The sequence below is a fragment of the Manis javanica genome, chromosome 6 (assembly GCF_040802235.1).
Source record: "Manis javanica isolate MJ-LG chromosome 6, MJ_LKY, whole genome shotgun sequence".
NCBI classification, from domain to species: Eukaryota; Metazoa; Chordata; class Mammalia; order Pholidota; family Manidae; genus Manis; species Manis javanica.
This window is the reverse complement of record NC_133161.1, coordinates 68,640,733-68,657,048: the sequence shown is the minus strand read 5'-3', so window position 1 is coordinate 68,657,048 and position 16,316 is coordinate 68,640,733. Positions and strand designations below refer to the sequence as shown.

The following is a 16,316-nucleotide window of genomic DNA, read 5'->3' as shown; positions in this document are numbered from 1 at the left end:
TGTAGGATAGGGGTCTGGCAGTCTTTACTTACACACCCACCTTGAGTAATTTGGAAGCACATTAGAGCATCAGATGATCATTGTTTTATGTCTTAGCTCTTATGATCTTAAGCTACAAGATTCTTTAAAGATTTTGATTAATCCTCATACTACATTTCCCGACTGCATCAGGTTGGGGCTGAAGCAGAAAGTTGGCAGTAGAAGTAAAAGTAACTCCCAAAACTGAGTGGCAAACTCAAAGACACATCATCTCATTTCTTTAGGAAATTGAATAACTGACTTTGACTTTTTTCAAGATTTCAAGATTTAAGTGTATATATCACTTAACCATCTTATCAAGAAATAATAAAGTATGCAGAAAAATCATTTGTGAATCTGGTGAGACCCATAGTAGCATTATTTTTTTTGTAATCTTAAAAACACATATTGATAATATTGATATACACAGGTGTTGCCCAAGGAGAAGTAAACTGGTTTATTTAAATAAGAATGCCACATCTTCAGTATCACCTCTTTCCTTGAGGTTAGGGACCATATCTTAGTCAGTAGCCTTACTTGAAGAAAGGAGGTCCAAGATGAATCTTTGTGTCATTGTTTAGCTGACACAATGTGTGTCACACTTAAAGAAAGTGGGGTATTAATGTTGTGTGCTTAAAAGTAATTTTCAACAGTCTTCCTTTTAAAGTTGTTCAGAAAATAAACTCTTTGCCCCTTCAATGAATTACAAAATGGTAGTAGTAAATATTTTCCATTATTAATTTAGAACCTTTCTTCCAAGTGAGTTAAAACTTGTCTTCAAAATCTGCATCATTTTTCTTTAAGTTTCATGAAAAATTTAAAGGTCATTCTAAAGTGATAGGAAATAATTCTTATTGTTAGTATTCAAGCAATACTAAACTATTATGAATCATCCTTCTTAAGCCACTAAAGCAAACCAAAATGCAAATTGATTTTTTGTTAAAGTTATAAAATTTTGCATGTAGCACTTAGGCAGTTCCCCTTGTAAACTCAGACATTTTGTTTTTCTATCACTAATTTGAAAATAAATTTGTTCTCTATTAACCTATTTACTGATTTGTTCTCCTGGGTAGTTTCTGTGTTTACAGTGATATGAGAGCTTTGCTTTATCAGTCCTAGTGTGTATTTCCTCAGTCCTTTTAAATTGTTAACCTAGTATAGTAATCCTGTTGTTGTTTTAATAGATGCTTAATAAATGCCTCAGTGAATATATTAAGAAAGGCAACTTGATGTAATGAAATAAGAATTATTTTGGGGATCATGTGACCAGGAATCTTACTTCTGCCCCCTCTACTTACCAGTTGTGGGATATTTTAAAAAATTACTCAATTTTCATGTTATCTACATTGCAGGGCTGTTATAAGTGTTGAATCAGCTTATGTAAATAAAAAACCTCCAGCAGTGATGTTCGTGTATGAAACTGCTCTTGAATGTAGCAGAAATAAGCTTGAAATTTATTTAAAAAAATAGTTATCCTGGGGAGTCTTATGAAAAACTGTAGAAAGATGTATAAAATATATACAGAACCATAAAATTTGGGGGATCAGAGGGACTTCAAAGGTCTCTCAATTCATAACTTTCATTTTATAAATGTGTGAAAATTGTAGATATACATATATATATATAAATAAGGGGTTTCACTTAAAAATTATTTTAATTTATTTAAAAATTTTATTGAAATACAGTTGACATAATGTATTAGCTTCAAGTGTACAATGCAGTAATTTGCCATTTATATACATTGCAAAATGCTCACCGTGGTAAGTGTACTAACTGTCTGTCACCATACAAAGTTATTACAATATTATTGACTATACTCCCCATATTGTGCTATCCATTCTGGTGACTTATTTATTTTATTACTGGAAGTTTGTACATCTCAATTCCCTTCACCTGTTTTTCCCATCCCCCTGCCCCTCTCTCCTCTGGCAACCACCAGTTTGTTCTCTGTATTTATGAGTGTGTTTCTGGGATTTCTTTGTTCATCTATTTTGTATTTTAGATTTCACCTATAAGTGAAATCATATGGTACTTGCCTTTCTCTGTATAAGTGGCCTCAATATTAGACCAGTGGTGGTGTTCACATCCTTTATTATGTTATTGTAGCCACCATTACTGGTGTGCTCATTTGCACAGTATTTAAATTGCCTACTGTTTTAAAGGCATCAGTATAAAGAATTACAAAAGGAACAGTTGATTGTTGTTTACAGTCAGTAACAATTATTTAAAGTCATGTATACTTGTTGATATATAAAAATGTCATGCTAAGGATTTACAAAAGAGTATGATGCATTCTTGTGTAGGTAAGTTTTCTATTTCTCTGCACACACCCCACCTCTCTCTCTCTCTTTCTTGCTCTCAAAAAATGTAGAATTAATACACATCAAAGTCTTAAATGTCTCTAGTCTGTGATTCTTTTGGATTTTAGCTAATATGGAGTATTTCCTTTTCCTATAGAGAATATGTAATAGTTGTATATATATTTTAAACTATAATTAAAGATAACAAAGCTATCACCATGTGACTATGGGAAAGTTACTCTTAGACCTCAGTTGTGGACAAAATTGAACTTCTGAATTAGTTCTTTGTAGTGCTTTTAAGCTTTTAAGGATAAGGGTATATATTATACCTTTATAGTTTTCTTTACTTCCTTCATAAATCTTCCTTATTTAAGAAAATGGCTTCAGTTTAATCTCAGATTTGGTCACACTTCCATTAAGTAATGTTACAGAAACAGATGTATATAGAAAATTCTTTTCTTCTTCCTCCCCTCTTCCTGCCCCCCCACAAAAAGCCTTTTTGTTGTGATGGTTTTTCCTTTTCTAAATGTCTCATAAACTCTCACCACATTTTGAGTATTTTAAAAATTTGTCATCGATATTTATCCTCTGAGTCACCCAGCATTCTTAAAAACCTTTGAGTCTTCCTTATTCTTTGATATTATGTCCTACCTTCTGGATTTTCTTTCTTCAGGCTTTTCGTGTCTGTCTGTACCTTTTCATATGATTCTTGAACTGTAGGGGCGCTCAGTGAACATTTGTTGGGTGAGTGAGTACTTGTGCTTCAATCATTTCCAAAGCTTTTGCTTGGACCTAACATTTTTCTCTTCCCTCCCTCATTCTCTCTGTCTGTTCTCTTTCCTTTGTGCTACCCTGCCTCTTACTGGTTGACTTATAATTTAGCTGAGTGACATGATAGCCATTTTTATCTTCTGTTTTTATCCTAAATTTTCAGTAAAACAATATTAAATATATTAATCATTAGTTTTTGTGTCCCACATTTTATGATTGTGCACAGGACACTTGCACACTAATTATTTCTCCACTCTTCTTTAATGAGTCTATAAAGAAAAATGAATTTTATAACCCATTTGAAAATGCTGTTAGAATAAATCAAATGGATGGTAACCAAGAAAGGATAGTAATGATGTGCTAAAGAGGCAAATTAAAAACACATTTGACATCTGCTTTGTTTCTGGCTCCCATGTTTGTTTCTCAAGCTTTTGCATGTCATCATTTTAGGACACTGTCCTTTTCAGGTTTTTTGGAAAAGATGTTGAACATGAAATTAAGATGCTATGTAGTTTATCCTCAATCACATTCTGGTTTTCAAACAATTTTGATTTTTTGTACCATATTTTAGGTAATACCAACATATAGAACAGATGAGGAGCCCTATTCTTAGGCTTCCCTGCAGCAAACTCTCCCTCTTGCAGGACCTGGCTGTGACCCCGAGGCACCCTTAAGCCTGTGACAACCCTGAGTGGCCACTGCTGTTTCATTGTGTCCATCTGTCAGAATTCAATGGTTTCTTCTCTGTGCACACACTTCGTTGTCACTCTTCTAATCAAGTATTTGCTTATTCACCCCTTGGAGATTTGAGATACTACTGCTTTGATACATATGTATATTCATATACGTTAAAACCTTCACTGTCTAGCATTTGGGGGAAGGCTCTCTGTTGACCAGAGGTCATCAGTGTTGCTCCAGCTGGTCACCCTGACTCATCGTTGGACACTCTGTTTCCATAAGGCCTGGGAGATAGAATTGTTCTTTTTGTTTCGTTTCCCAGGTACATCACATGAATAAATAACTACACAATAATATGAAACAAACCCTAAAATAGTCCAACTTACATATTTTTATTAGCCTTACTCCCACTGATTCTGGTTTTTAGAGTCAGAGTTGAGGGATTATCAGGAACACCAGACTGCGGCTAACGAGCACCAGCAGAGCACACTGTTGTTTGTTAGAATGAGGAAACCATGAAGGAAGTGACCAGAACTACATAGAAGCCTTTTACAAACTGGCTCGGGACATTCCCATAAATTCCATTCCAGTGGATAAAGTTTCTAGGGAAAAACAGGCTATTTCCTCTGCTATTCTGGAAAATTTTTGGAACATCCAGATTATCAGTATTCTTTGTACTCTAGGATGGTCTAATGCAGAGTGCTGACCATTTGATTTTCACTACTGGGAACCTGGCTTTTCTGTGCTTCTGATTATGAGACAGGATTTGACATTGTCAATGTTGATATTCTGTGGGGTTGCATCTAAATGTTGTCCTCTCTCAGGGTAAGAGATTCAGTGGGTACAAGACACCAGAAACTTTTTCCTTACCTTAATAACCATTTCTGTATTAAATACCTGCTGATTTATGACCTAGTGTGTCGTGGGGTTAGCCTATGGCATCAGTAAACCTGAATTACTGCCCTTTGTAAACCAGTATTATTCCTCTCATCCCCCGTCCAATCCTCTTTATCTTTCTTCCTTCTTTTGCTCATTTGTAGTTTCTTGAGTTTGTTTCTACCTGAATCATCACACAGTCTATGTCTCTAAAAAGGTGAATTGAAATGCCCCTCAAATAAAATAGCAAACTCCACAGAATTTCCCTCCTTCCCTCCCTCTCTCTTTTAAATTAAAGGTGGTTTTTATATCTTTGGCTTTTTTTTTTATTGTTAATAAGATTTAAATTTTTTTCTTTAATAAATGTATCACTTTTGAAATTAAAAAGGTTTTTAAAATATTCTTTTAATGAAATAATAATCAAAGTGTTGAGCTCTCTTCATCCCCTTAATGCTCTCTGTATCAAGGCAGGCAGGAAGAATTATGTAGGCACAGGAATCCGTATTTTAATAAAGGGATCCCTCTACCTTACACTGGTGTCTGAGAGCAAAGAGCAAATCCAGCGAAATGCCTGTTGTCCCTGTTACTATTGCATGGAATGCTTGGATTGCTTCTGTCTTCCCAGTGGCCATTCCCACTGTTCTTCATTCCTGTGTGGAGATCTGTTTCCATCCAGTTTTTCTGCTCCCTGGGGGGCTGCCTCTAACATTTTATCTCAGGTCTGCTGGTGATGAATTCTTTCAGCTTTGTATGTCTGAAGAAGTCTTTGCTTCACCTTTGTTTTTTAAAATATATTTTCTCTATGTATAGAATTCTAGATTGACAAGAGCTTTTTACTTTTAATACCTTTCCCAGACTTTTGTGATCTTGGGCACATGGGTGTGGATGAACGTGAGTACATGTACGCAGATGAACTAAGGAAGCAAGGAGGGGCTATAAATATTTTGTTTCCTGCTTGTTTAATTGTATATCATGAACATTGTAAAATTTCTATTGAAAAACAATGTCTGTTTGGGTTTGGGTTATAGGTTATAGATCTTTGAGTCCAGAGCCTTTTGTCTGATGACTGTAGTTTTATGCACATAGGCATCTTTAATAAAGAACAAAAGACTGTAATGCTTCAGTCTAAAGGAAAACTTGGTAGTTTCCACGGTCACTGTAAGTGCTATCATCAGTTGACAAATTAGCATGTGCTAATTTAGAGAACATTTTAAAGCTATAAATGTAATACATGTTCATTGTTGAAACTTTGGCAAATGTAGAAAAATATAAAGAAGAAAATAAAAGTCTCATGTAATCCCACCATCTAGAGTTAATCACTATTAAGATTCTTCTGGTGAATTTCCTCCCAGATTTTTTCTATTGTTTATTTACTTAACAAAATTAGGACCAATTGAATATATAGTTTTATAGATGCTTGTACTTTTTTCATCAATATTTGTTGAGTGCTTTCTGTATGTCAGGCTTTATGCTATTATGTTCTATGTATTTGTATCTTAATCCTGCTAATAGACCTCATTAAATATAAATTATTATTATTATTTTTGTTTTATATGTAAGGAAGCTATAATTCCTGTTCTATAATCACAGCAAGTAAGTGGCAGAGCCTGGCTGTGAACCTAGAATATCTGATTCCAGAGCCTATAATTAAGTAATGCATCATTTTATATCACATCATTAAATGTTTTCTACAACATACTCTAAGGACATGTTATGCTACAGTATTGTATTTGTAAACCATTTGCATACTTTTATACTAGTATGTTGTTTCAGTGTGTTAATCCAGTTAGAATTTTTATATAAGAATCACTGAATATCTCTGATTATTTCTCTGAAATTACTTCCTTGGAGTGGAATTACTATGTCAAGGAACATTACATTTTAGGTGCTTTACAAAACACATTGCTAAACTGCCCTCAGAAAGGTTGTTCAATTTGCATTCCCCCTAGCAGTGTTGAAGAGTAGTCATTGCACCCTCAAAGGCTGAATATCATGTTATAAAATCTTTAATAACTTAATAAGTGAGATGTAATTTGAAAATTTTAATTTCTTGTTTTTGAGAACTCTTAAGATGTTTGTTGGTTACTTGTATTTCTTTCTTTTTTTGTAAATTATTTGCAGTTTGCCTTTTTCCTGTTATATTTTTTACAACTGTGTTACCATCTGTTTTTTGAGTGGTAATCTCCACAAATAAATGGTCCGTACCAACTGTCCCCCTACTCTCCTAATCTGATAACAAAAATGATCAAATACAATAAACAGAATTAATGTGCAACTCTAAACTTAAGTACATTAAAATTATCTTTTTAGTTTATACCTTTAATTTTTTGCCTTGAAAATTATTTGCCTACTTTTTGAGGTATCCAGTAACCTTTTCATAGACCTACTCTTCTTAAACTTTTCAGAGTAAATTTATAATTACTTATTTTTATTGAGATCCATGTCCCCTTCCTTAGTTTTTTGTTGTTGTTGATTTTTCTTGGTGTGTGTGTGTGTGTGTATGCAAGAGAGAGATACTTCCCAGGTTCTCCTTCTATATAGATCCTTTTCCCCCTATTTTTCATTCTGTGTTGTAAAACTCTTATTTTCTTGAACTCATTTTTTTATTCAGTCATTGAGCTGATTTTTTCAATGATTCTATAGAAATTACTCCCACATCATACCCAGTCTTAGTGCATGTAGAACCTATTCACTTATATCACTCATACCTTATTTTCATCTCAGATTCAACATAAAATAAATTGAATTACTCTTTTCCTTTTTTTCTTTCTTCCTTTCTCTTGATCAGAGTAGTCTTTTTTTTTTTCATGTTAAACTGCTTTTTCATTACTTTAGATGTGAAACTTCCTGGTTGTCTTTTATTCGTTCACCTATTTTATCTGCATAATATGTTGTATATTTCTTTCCTTGGAATGTCCCTCTTTGATGTTCCTTCTCTGGACACAGCTCTGGATCAGGGCTCTCTCTTATTCCTTAGTTTCTGTGGGGCTACTTTCAGCTGACCTTTCCCAGTTTATCCTTAAGTTTATCCCAAGATTATCCTTCTACAACTATCACTGCATTTACGTACCTGTTCTGAACAATGGGGTACATACAGTTGCTCTCCATTTTTTGCCAGTCATTACCCAAGGTCATGTTGGCACTGAAGGCCAATGTTATTAGGTGCATATTCACTTCTCTCATTAATCAGGATGATTACATTATTGTTTTAACTAGTTCTTTTCTCCAACTTTCTTGCACATCTGATTCAAAATAATAATTAACTAAAACTACAGTGTGTTAAGGCCATATGATAGGTCGATTACTATGCTAACCCTTTCATATACATATTTGCTAATCTTTAGGACCAGCATACATGGTAGCTACAGTAGACCTTCTCTATATAAACTAAGGGTTAATTCTTTAAGGAAATCATAGTTGAAGATACAAAGGTTTATAGAAAATGAGAGGAAAACTGTAAATGAAAGCATCTAAATAACAAATAGTTACTGAAGTTAAACAATCAAATGCATTATTAAGAAAGAGACTATCAATTACACATTTAAAAATTTTACTATAATACATACAGTACCATTAATTTACATTTAATATTTTACTTGTTATATACTCTGAAATGGAATATCCCTTTCTAACCCCCAACCAGTATCAGGAAAATGCTTGTAAATTTGTTTTCCCTTGGTGGTGGTGGTATGCATTTTAAATTATATTTTTTCTCCCCAGTCCATCTTCTTTTTTCTAAGCTTTCATTGTTTTTCTAGTTTTGTAGATCTAGAGTTTGCCACCAATGGCTGGGACCTTGTCCCTTAAGTCATCAGTCTCCCTGGTCATGCTTAATTTTCACCAGACTTGTAGGGTGGGTGGGTGGTCTAGATTTACTTTGCCTCAGATTTCTTTCTGTCAATGAAATCACTTAACTATCTCTTCACCTCTGTACTTGCAAATGTAATTTTTTAAAAATTGTTTGTCATCATGTTATGTCTATTGAGTATGTGTCCCTTCACTGTTAGATCATTAGTAGTAGGGACCACAGTTATGTTTCTGGTGTCCTCCACAGCACCATGTTGGTACACCTGTGATAAGCATTTAAGCCCATTTATAGATGGATTGATTCCTGTTCTAGGATTCAATCATTTTCTTTTTTTGGCAAATTTCCTATGACTAGTTTTTAATGTTCTGTTGCTTTTCCTAAAGGTAATTTCCAGTAATCTCATAGTCTTTGAGGGTCACATTGACATTTGTTTGTTTTGTTTTGTTTTGATAACAATATATATGACGGCTGTTGATTTTTTTTGGCTTATGTGGAAAAACCCCATGACTTCATTGTGAATCTATTCTCAGTTTTTTCTTTGCTCTGGTTTCTCTTGACCCATGCTCAGAGTCAATAGCCCTCTCCTCTTAACATTTACCTTTTTTTGTTCAGACCTTTCTTAACACACTTACTGTAATGTTTAGTGTATTTTAGACACTCCCATGTTTCCAATCCCTGCAACAAATACACACACACACACACACACCTCTATATGTACATAAATATGTGTGTATGTATGTGTATGTGTATGATACTCTCAAACAGGAACCAGACGTCATTCCAGTTTGTATCCCAAGAAGTCTCACCATTCTTAGAATAAGTCAGGATTGACTCTTGCTAAATTAAGGACTGAATGAATCAATCAAATCAATGAAGTAAGCATATTATTTTCTATACTTATAGCTTCCAGCACTTTTGCTGTCTTTTTTCTGATTAGGATACTTAGAAATATCCCCTTAATTGTATTTACCTCATCACATTTATCTAAATTACTCTGTATGAAGATGTGTATTTTCAAAAATTTGCTTGACTTTATTCTTTCTTTATTCTTGCCCATTAAGGCAGTCATCTCCCTAATATTCTTTCACCTCTGGGCATTCTGTCTGCTGGCAGTATAAAAACCTGTATTTTTTTTCTTTTAGGTCCTCCAAGTAAATGCTAGCCCTATACATTTTGGCTTTTTAAAAAATAAAAAAAACCTCTGTTTTAAAAGTTTTCTGTCCTCTATTTAGTACTCCTTTTATTTATCCTTAAGTTTTTCCTTTCTTAAAATGCCTGCCTTCTCAGATGCTCTTACCTGATTAAAGGCATGAAAGTATGACAATGACTGTCTTTCTTTCTGAGAGTTCGAGCTTTTCAGCTATATTTTTTTTCCTGAAAGGCCAACTGTGTTCATCTTTCAAATTGCACACTCCAACATTAATCTGGCTTTTCAAAATCAAAAGTTTAAACATTTTAATTAAATGTTTGAAAGATAAAGAATTTCTTCTTGCCTTTATCTTCCACAGTTATCAGTAAGTCAAGCATTTGAATTCCCATGAAAGTTGCTTGGAGAGTTGGTCATGGAAAACCACTGATGAGATATTACTGTCAAAGTGTATATTGAGCACATACTACTTGAGAGAGAGCATCCTATTTTATTTAGGAAGAAATACAAGTATAATTTTGGCCATTAAAGTAGTTTAGAATCAACTTTCAACCAGAAGTCCCTATCCTCAACCTAGACAAAATGAATCTTAAAAAACAACACAAGGAAATATAGAATTATATAGTAAAGGTATAAAGTTTAAAAACAGTATTGGTTATGTAACAGTTAATCAGGAAAAAATGTTTTCTAGATAGTTTCTGAGAAATATTTTTAAATGACAACTGGCCAACAAAGATTTTATCAGAGAAAAAGGAATGTCATAAACAGAATGACAAAAAGGGAACCAAACAGGTAGGCATTTGCCTCTTTTGATTCTAATCAACAACAGTGTATCAAAAATGTTATCCTAAAAATGGACATTTAACTTGTCCCATCCAGAGAATAAAACTGCACATACAAGGAATTCTTTCTATTCCTTTTTTTCCCAAAATGATTTAATAAGACTAACAATACATATTTATTGCTCTGGGCTTGGATACAGACCCAAGAAATTTGCAATCTGTCTGCTTAGTGAGACCTTACACATCAAGAAATAAAAAACAATATCTGGTAACATGTAACATTAGGTGGAGGTGTAAAATATGTGATATAGGAGAGGTTCAAAGGATGAAGAAGATCACTGGGCTTCGAAAGGCAGATAACTTCTCAAGGAGAAGTTAACATAACTGCTGGGTGTTGAAGAGAAGACTTTGGAGAGGGTAGAGAAGGGATTTATGGGCAAATGGTTTGTAAAAGATACAAAAGCAGGGATGTGAACAGTTCTTTCAGGGTATGGCTTGTCTCAGAGCTTTTATGTGAGGATGTGAGGATGTTGTTGGGTAAAAATGAAAAATGAGATGACATTGTGGTGGATGGTAATAAAATATTTGGTTAGGTAAATAAATGGAGACATGCCATGTAATAGAACAGATGGTTCAATACTGTTAGCATGCCAAATGTCCCAATATTGATCTGTCAAAATCCGAGCATGCTGTGTGTGTGTGTGTGTGTGTGTGTGTGTGTGTGTGTGTGTGTGTGTGTGTGTAGAAATTGACTAGATAGTTCCAAAAATGCATTTGGGAATGCAAAGAACCTAGAATAACAATTCTGAAAAAGAATAAAGTTAAAAGACTGACCTTATCTATCAAGACTTACTATTAAGCATAAGTAACCAAGACTATGTGTTCTTGGTATAAAATAGAAATGTAAATGAATGGAGTAGAACAGAAAATAAATAGATTGAAACATATATGTCAGTTGACTTACTGTGAAAGTGCCATGATAATTCAATGGTAAAATGTGTTTTTTCAACAAATAGGGCCAAAAGAATCAAATATCCATATGGAAAAACAAAAAATTGAACCACAGACTTTACCTAAACATACATGAAATTAACTCAGAATTAATTGTAGATCTATATAAGAGTTTGTAAGAATACACAGGAGAAAATCTTTGTATCCTTACATAATAGATTTCTGAGACAGGACATGTGGATCATCAACTTTCCTACACTGTTGATGAGAATGTGCATCCACTATTGAAAACAGTATGGAGGTGCCTCAGAAAGCTAAATATAGAAATAGCATACAAACCAGTAATTCCACTTTTGGAAACTTGTCTGAAGAAGAAAAATCGCTAATTCAGAGTATATATGCACTCCTATGTTTATTGCCACTTCCTACAATAGCCAAGATATGGAAGCAACCTAAATATCCCTCAACAGATGAATGGATAAAGAAGATGTGATACAGTGCTTGTTTTAGCAGTACATATACTAAAATTGGAATGATACAGAGAAGATTTGCATGGCCCCTGTGCAATGATGACATGCAAGTTCATGAAGTGTTCCATATTTTTAGGAACAAAACAGCAGCAGACTCACAGACTCAAGAAGAGACTAGCAGTTACCAAAGGGAAAGGGTTGGAGAGGGTGGGTGAGGAGGGAAGGAGAAGGGGATTAAGGGGCACTATAATTAGCAATCACAATGTAAGTAGGGCACGGAGAAGGCAGCATGGAGAAGACAAGTAATGACTCTATAGGATCTTACTACGCTGATGAACAGTGACTGCAACGGGGAGGGGGCGAGGACTTGATAATATGGGTGAATGTTGAAACCAGTGTTATTCATGTGAAACCTTCATAAGATTATATATCAATGATATTTTAATAAAAAGAAGATGTGGTACATTTATACAATGGAATATTACGCAGCCATAAAAAAGAGTAAAATCATGCCATTTGCAACAACATGGGTGGACCTAGAGGGTATTACGGTAAGTGAAAAACATCATATAGAGAGAGGCGAATACCATATGGTTTCACTTATATGTGGAATCCCAAAATCAAATAAAACAGGAATAGACTCATAAACACAGAGAATAGACTGGTGGTTTCCATAGGGGAGAGGGATAGGAAAATGGGAGAAATAGGTGAAGAAAAAAAAAGATGAACTTTTATTTATAAAATAAATTAGTCATAGGAATGAAAGTATAGCATAGGGAATATAGTCAATAATACTGTAATATCTTTGTATATTGACAGATGGTAACTACACTTATGGTGAGCACTTAGTATTGAATTGTCAAATTACTGTGTTGTACACATAAAACAAATATATTGTATATCAACTATATTTCAATAAAAAACTGACTCATTAAAATAAAAGCTCTTACTCTTTGAGAAGCACAGTTAAGAAATTAAAAGCTATTAATTAGACAAAGAGAAAATATTTGCAAAACAGACATATGAGGACTTGTGTCCAGAAAATTAAGAACACTTACAACTAAATAGCAAGAACAACATTTAAAAATATGGACAAAAGATTTGAGCAGTTATTTCAAAGAGGAAAATATATAACTGGCCAATAGCATACAAAAATATGTTCAGCATCATTAGTCATTAGGAATTCAAGTTAAAACCACAGCAAGTTACCACTGTATGACTACTAGGATGGCTACTGATAAGAATGCTGACAATAAAATTTGGCAGAGATTTGGAGAAATGAAACACTCATGGCTGGTGGAAATGTAAATTCTACTGCCACTTAGGAAAACCGTTTGGCAGTTCTTTTAAAATGAAACATATACTTAACCTTTCAAGCCAGCAATTCTACTCTGGTATTTTTTAAGAGATATGAAAACATATGTCCACATAAAGACTCGTATGTGAATGACAACTTTATTTCTAATAGATGACATTGGTAAATAATTCAAAAATCTATCATGTGCTTTATTCCACATCTTCTGAATGAGGATTTTGGAGGAGTCCGCCTCCAGGAATCTAAGTTTCGAAGCTGTTCCATTCTACTACCTGTTGCAGTTCGGTAGATTCAGAACTAGTCACGAGGCTGGCCTAACCAGTAGGGGAAGGGCCACTGCTGGCTCCTGTTGTACTTTTCTGCATATTTGAAAAAATCTCTTGCAGTAGGTACATGCCTTGGCAGCCAGGATGAGGGCTGAATTTCAGCTCCCTTCTGAGTCCCTCAGGTGGGAGCCCTAGTTCAGTTTTATGTGATGTATATACAACATAAAAGAAAATATAAAACAAATTTACTTGAAGCTGTAACTCACAACCTCATCACAAGTAAGATTGATCTGGTAGAGTATTTAAGCTAGGTGAGTCTGGAGTTGGCTAAAAAGGACTTCACTGTTTTTTGTTTCTTGTTTTTTTTTCCTCTAAGGCAAGTCTTTAATGTTAACCACCACAGTGGTACCAATGGCCATACTACTTAGACCTGGAGGAAAACCAGAAACAGGCTATACTGGAAAAAAACTATGTGAGATGGTTAAGCAACATGGTTGTTAAAATGAACTAGCTAGCATTGTATTTATAACCATGGATAAATCTCATATTAACATTGAGTGAAGCAAACTAAATTGTAGAGACATACACTTTAATGTTTGAAAACTGCAAGTATACATGTATTATGCCTATCCATGCATACACTTTATTTCTATTTTAAAACATTGGTAGAAAGAGCAAGCATCAAAATTAGTATGAAGATTTGTAGAAGCAGTAAGGGAATAGAATCAGAAACAAATAATAAAGGTGCTTCAGCTTCTCTGTAATATATTTATTTAGAAAAAATCTGACTCATTTGTTGCACAGTGCTGAGATTGATAAAGCTGCATGTTGGGTACATGAATATTTATTATCTAATTCCCTCAGCATTTCTCCATGATTGAAATATCTCATTTTGAAAAATAAAAAATGTTATGTATAAAACATGTATATAATTTAAAAGCATTATACACTAATACTGCATACTGTTCCTAATATACATTGTTTACACATATGTATATACATATGTCTGCATTACATATTTAAGGGTGTTACCTATTTCAAGTGTATGGCTCCTGGTGATGTTTTTCCTTATGAGGAGAGGTGGATGAAGGACTATGTATAAGGCCAAAGCTTATTTCAGCTAAATCTGTTAAGTTTTATGTAACTTATTAAAGGCAAAAATTATGTTAATGTTCTACATTAGCAGTTATCAGTTCTTTGTGGTAGGAATATGGATGTTGGATAAACTGAATCTCTCCATTTAGTATTGCTCATATTTATTTTTCCAATCTTTTAAAAACATTAATCACTTGACTAATATTATCTTAAAAATCTGGTAATTTATCAACTCATTTTTTAGGAATGTATTATCAGAAAAATTAATTGTGGGTAATTTCCCCCCCTTCCCAAAGAATACAAGTCAATGACCAGATTGTGGAAGTGGATGGAATCAGCTTGGTGGGTGTCACACAGAATTTTGCTGCAACAGTTCTCAGAAACACCAAGGGCAATGTCAGGTAAATACATGGCTTCAAATATGTACAGTTTGGTTACCTGGTACTTTGTTGAATTTTAGTTTTCTACAATTGTAACTATAAGATATATGAAATTACAATGAGAATTTTACCTAAATATTAAAAGCTTGCCATTAGTTTTTAATTTTTCCTTCTTGTCATTAGTGCATGTAAATGTAATTAAAAAGTGAAAGCTACAGTATTCTAGAAAAGACATGAATATATGAAGCAATTAGTGTGGATCAGTATGGTTAATCACTGAGCCATGTTAGTTTGCCTTATTGCTAAGATAGTAAAAATTTTTAGGCAGATGGAATTTTGAGTTATAACTTCAATAAATATGAATTCAGTTCCAAATATTTTTAATAAAACCAGTTATACAGCAAATTGAAATTGAAATGGTTATACATATATCCAGTGATACATGTTATTTAGACAAACAGACTGAATGTTCTTAAGTTAATAAATGCATTTTAAAAATCTCTTGTTCTAAAGAATCAGGGAGGACTAATCTCTGGTAACTATTTTTTCCAACTTAATATGACAGAAGGTATAGTCTTTTGGGCCTTGAAATTTATATGCAATGCTGGGGTTCTGAAAATTGTAGTTTAGAAAACAGATAAGAATGTAGTCCTGATCCAACTTAGGTCAAGGCTTGAAACCCATTTTATTTGGTCATAGGGTACTTGTTTTTTTAATATAGTATTGCTTATTGTTCTTTCCCAACAGTCCTATGAAAGACTCCATAGAGGAATTACTTAGCATGTGTAATTATGAAGTGTTTTAGTTTATCATAAAAATGAATCTGCCAAATATCCTGAAAATATCGATGAGTGAAAATTGCTGTTTTGTGGTTGACGTTAGGGTTTTATTGCAGCATATTGTATGTTGCACAAGCATGAGTTTTTGTTTTAGAATTGGGACTTTTTCAATTGGAAAGCACCCTTTAACGCTGAAGGGAATGTCTAAGGAATACAACATAAATGACTCGAGTGGGTGCTGTGCCAATGCTTCAAGAATACTCTGTCCCAAGAGAAGTATGTGTAAGAACGAAAAGAGTACAGAAGAGCTGCCTGCTGCTCTTGGAGCCACATGGGTGGGTCCCCTCTGTAAATGTGGTTGTCTTTCTGCAGATTGCTGGTCTGTTCTTAAGAGAGCGTTTTCCAGTGTCAGTATAGAACTTGGCTATGAAGTTGCCTATTAGGCTTTAAAGTAAAATAAGTAAGAGATCCATTCATTTATAAGGGCATTTGTCAGTTGGAAAAAAGTTTGAAGTTATATGAAATCATAGTCATCACTTTCTTTCTCTTCATAATTTTGTGCTGTTATCAATTCAAGCCTTGTACAGATTGCAAATGGCTTTTCATCTTTTTTTTAATTTCAGTCTCTCCCTTCTTCAAACTCTCCTTCTCATCCTAACCCCTAAAGGAACAACATAATA

The 16,316-nt window shown here is 33.9% G+C and overlaps 1 protein-coding gene and 1 non-coding gene across 17 annotated transcripts in view; both read left to right on the top strand.

Moving 5' to 3' along the window:
• Positions 1-16,316, top strand: part of PPP1R9A (protein phosphatase 1 regulatory subunit 9A) — a 311,401-nt gene that overhangs the window by 176,108 nt on the left and 118,977 nt on the right. For all 16 annotated transcript variants that reach the window (XM_073238811.1, XM_073238810.1, XM_073238815.1 and 13 more), the window contains one exon: positions 14,774-14,878. In XM_073238811.1, the coding sequence (XP_073094912.1) occupies positions 14,774-14,878 (105 nt within the window). The remainder of the gene's footprint in view (positions 1-14,773; positions 14,879-16,316) is intronic.
• Positions 11,829-11,935, top strand: LOC118972670 (U6 spliceosomal RNA). The gene has a single exon (XR_005061743.1). It is a non-coding gene; the product is annotated as a U6 spliceosomal RNA (small nuclear RNA).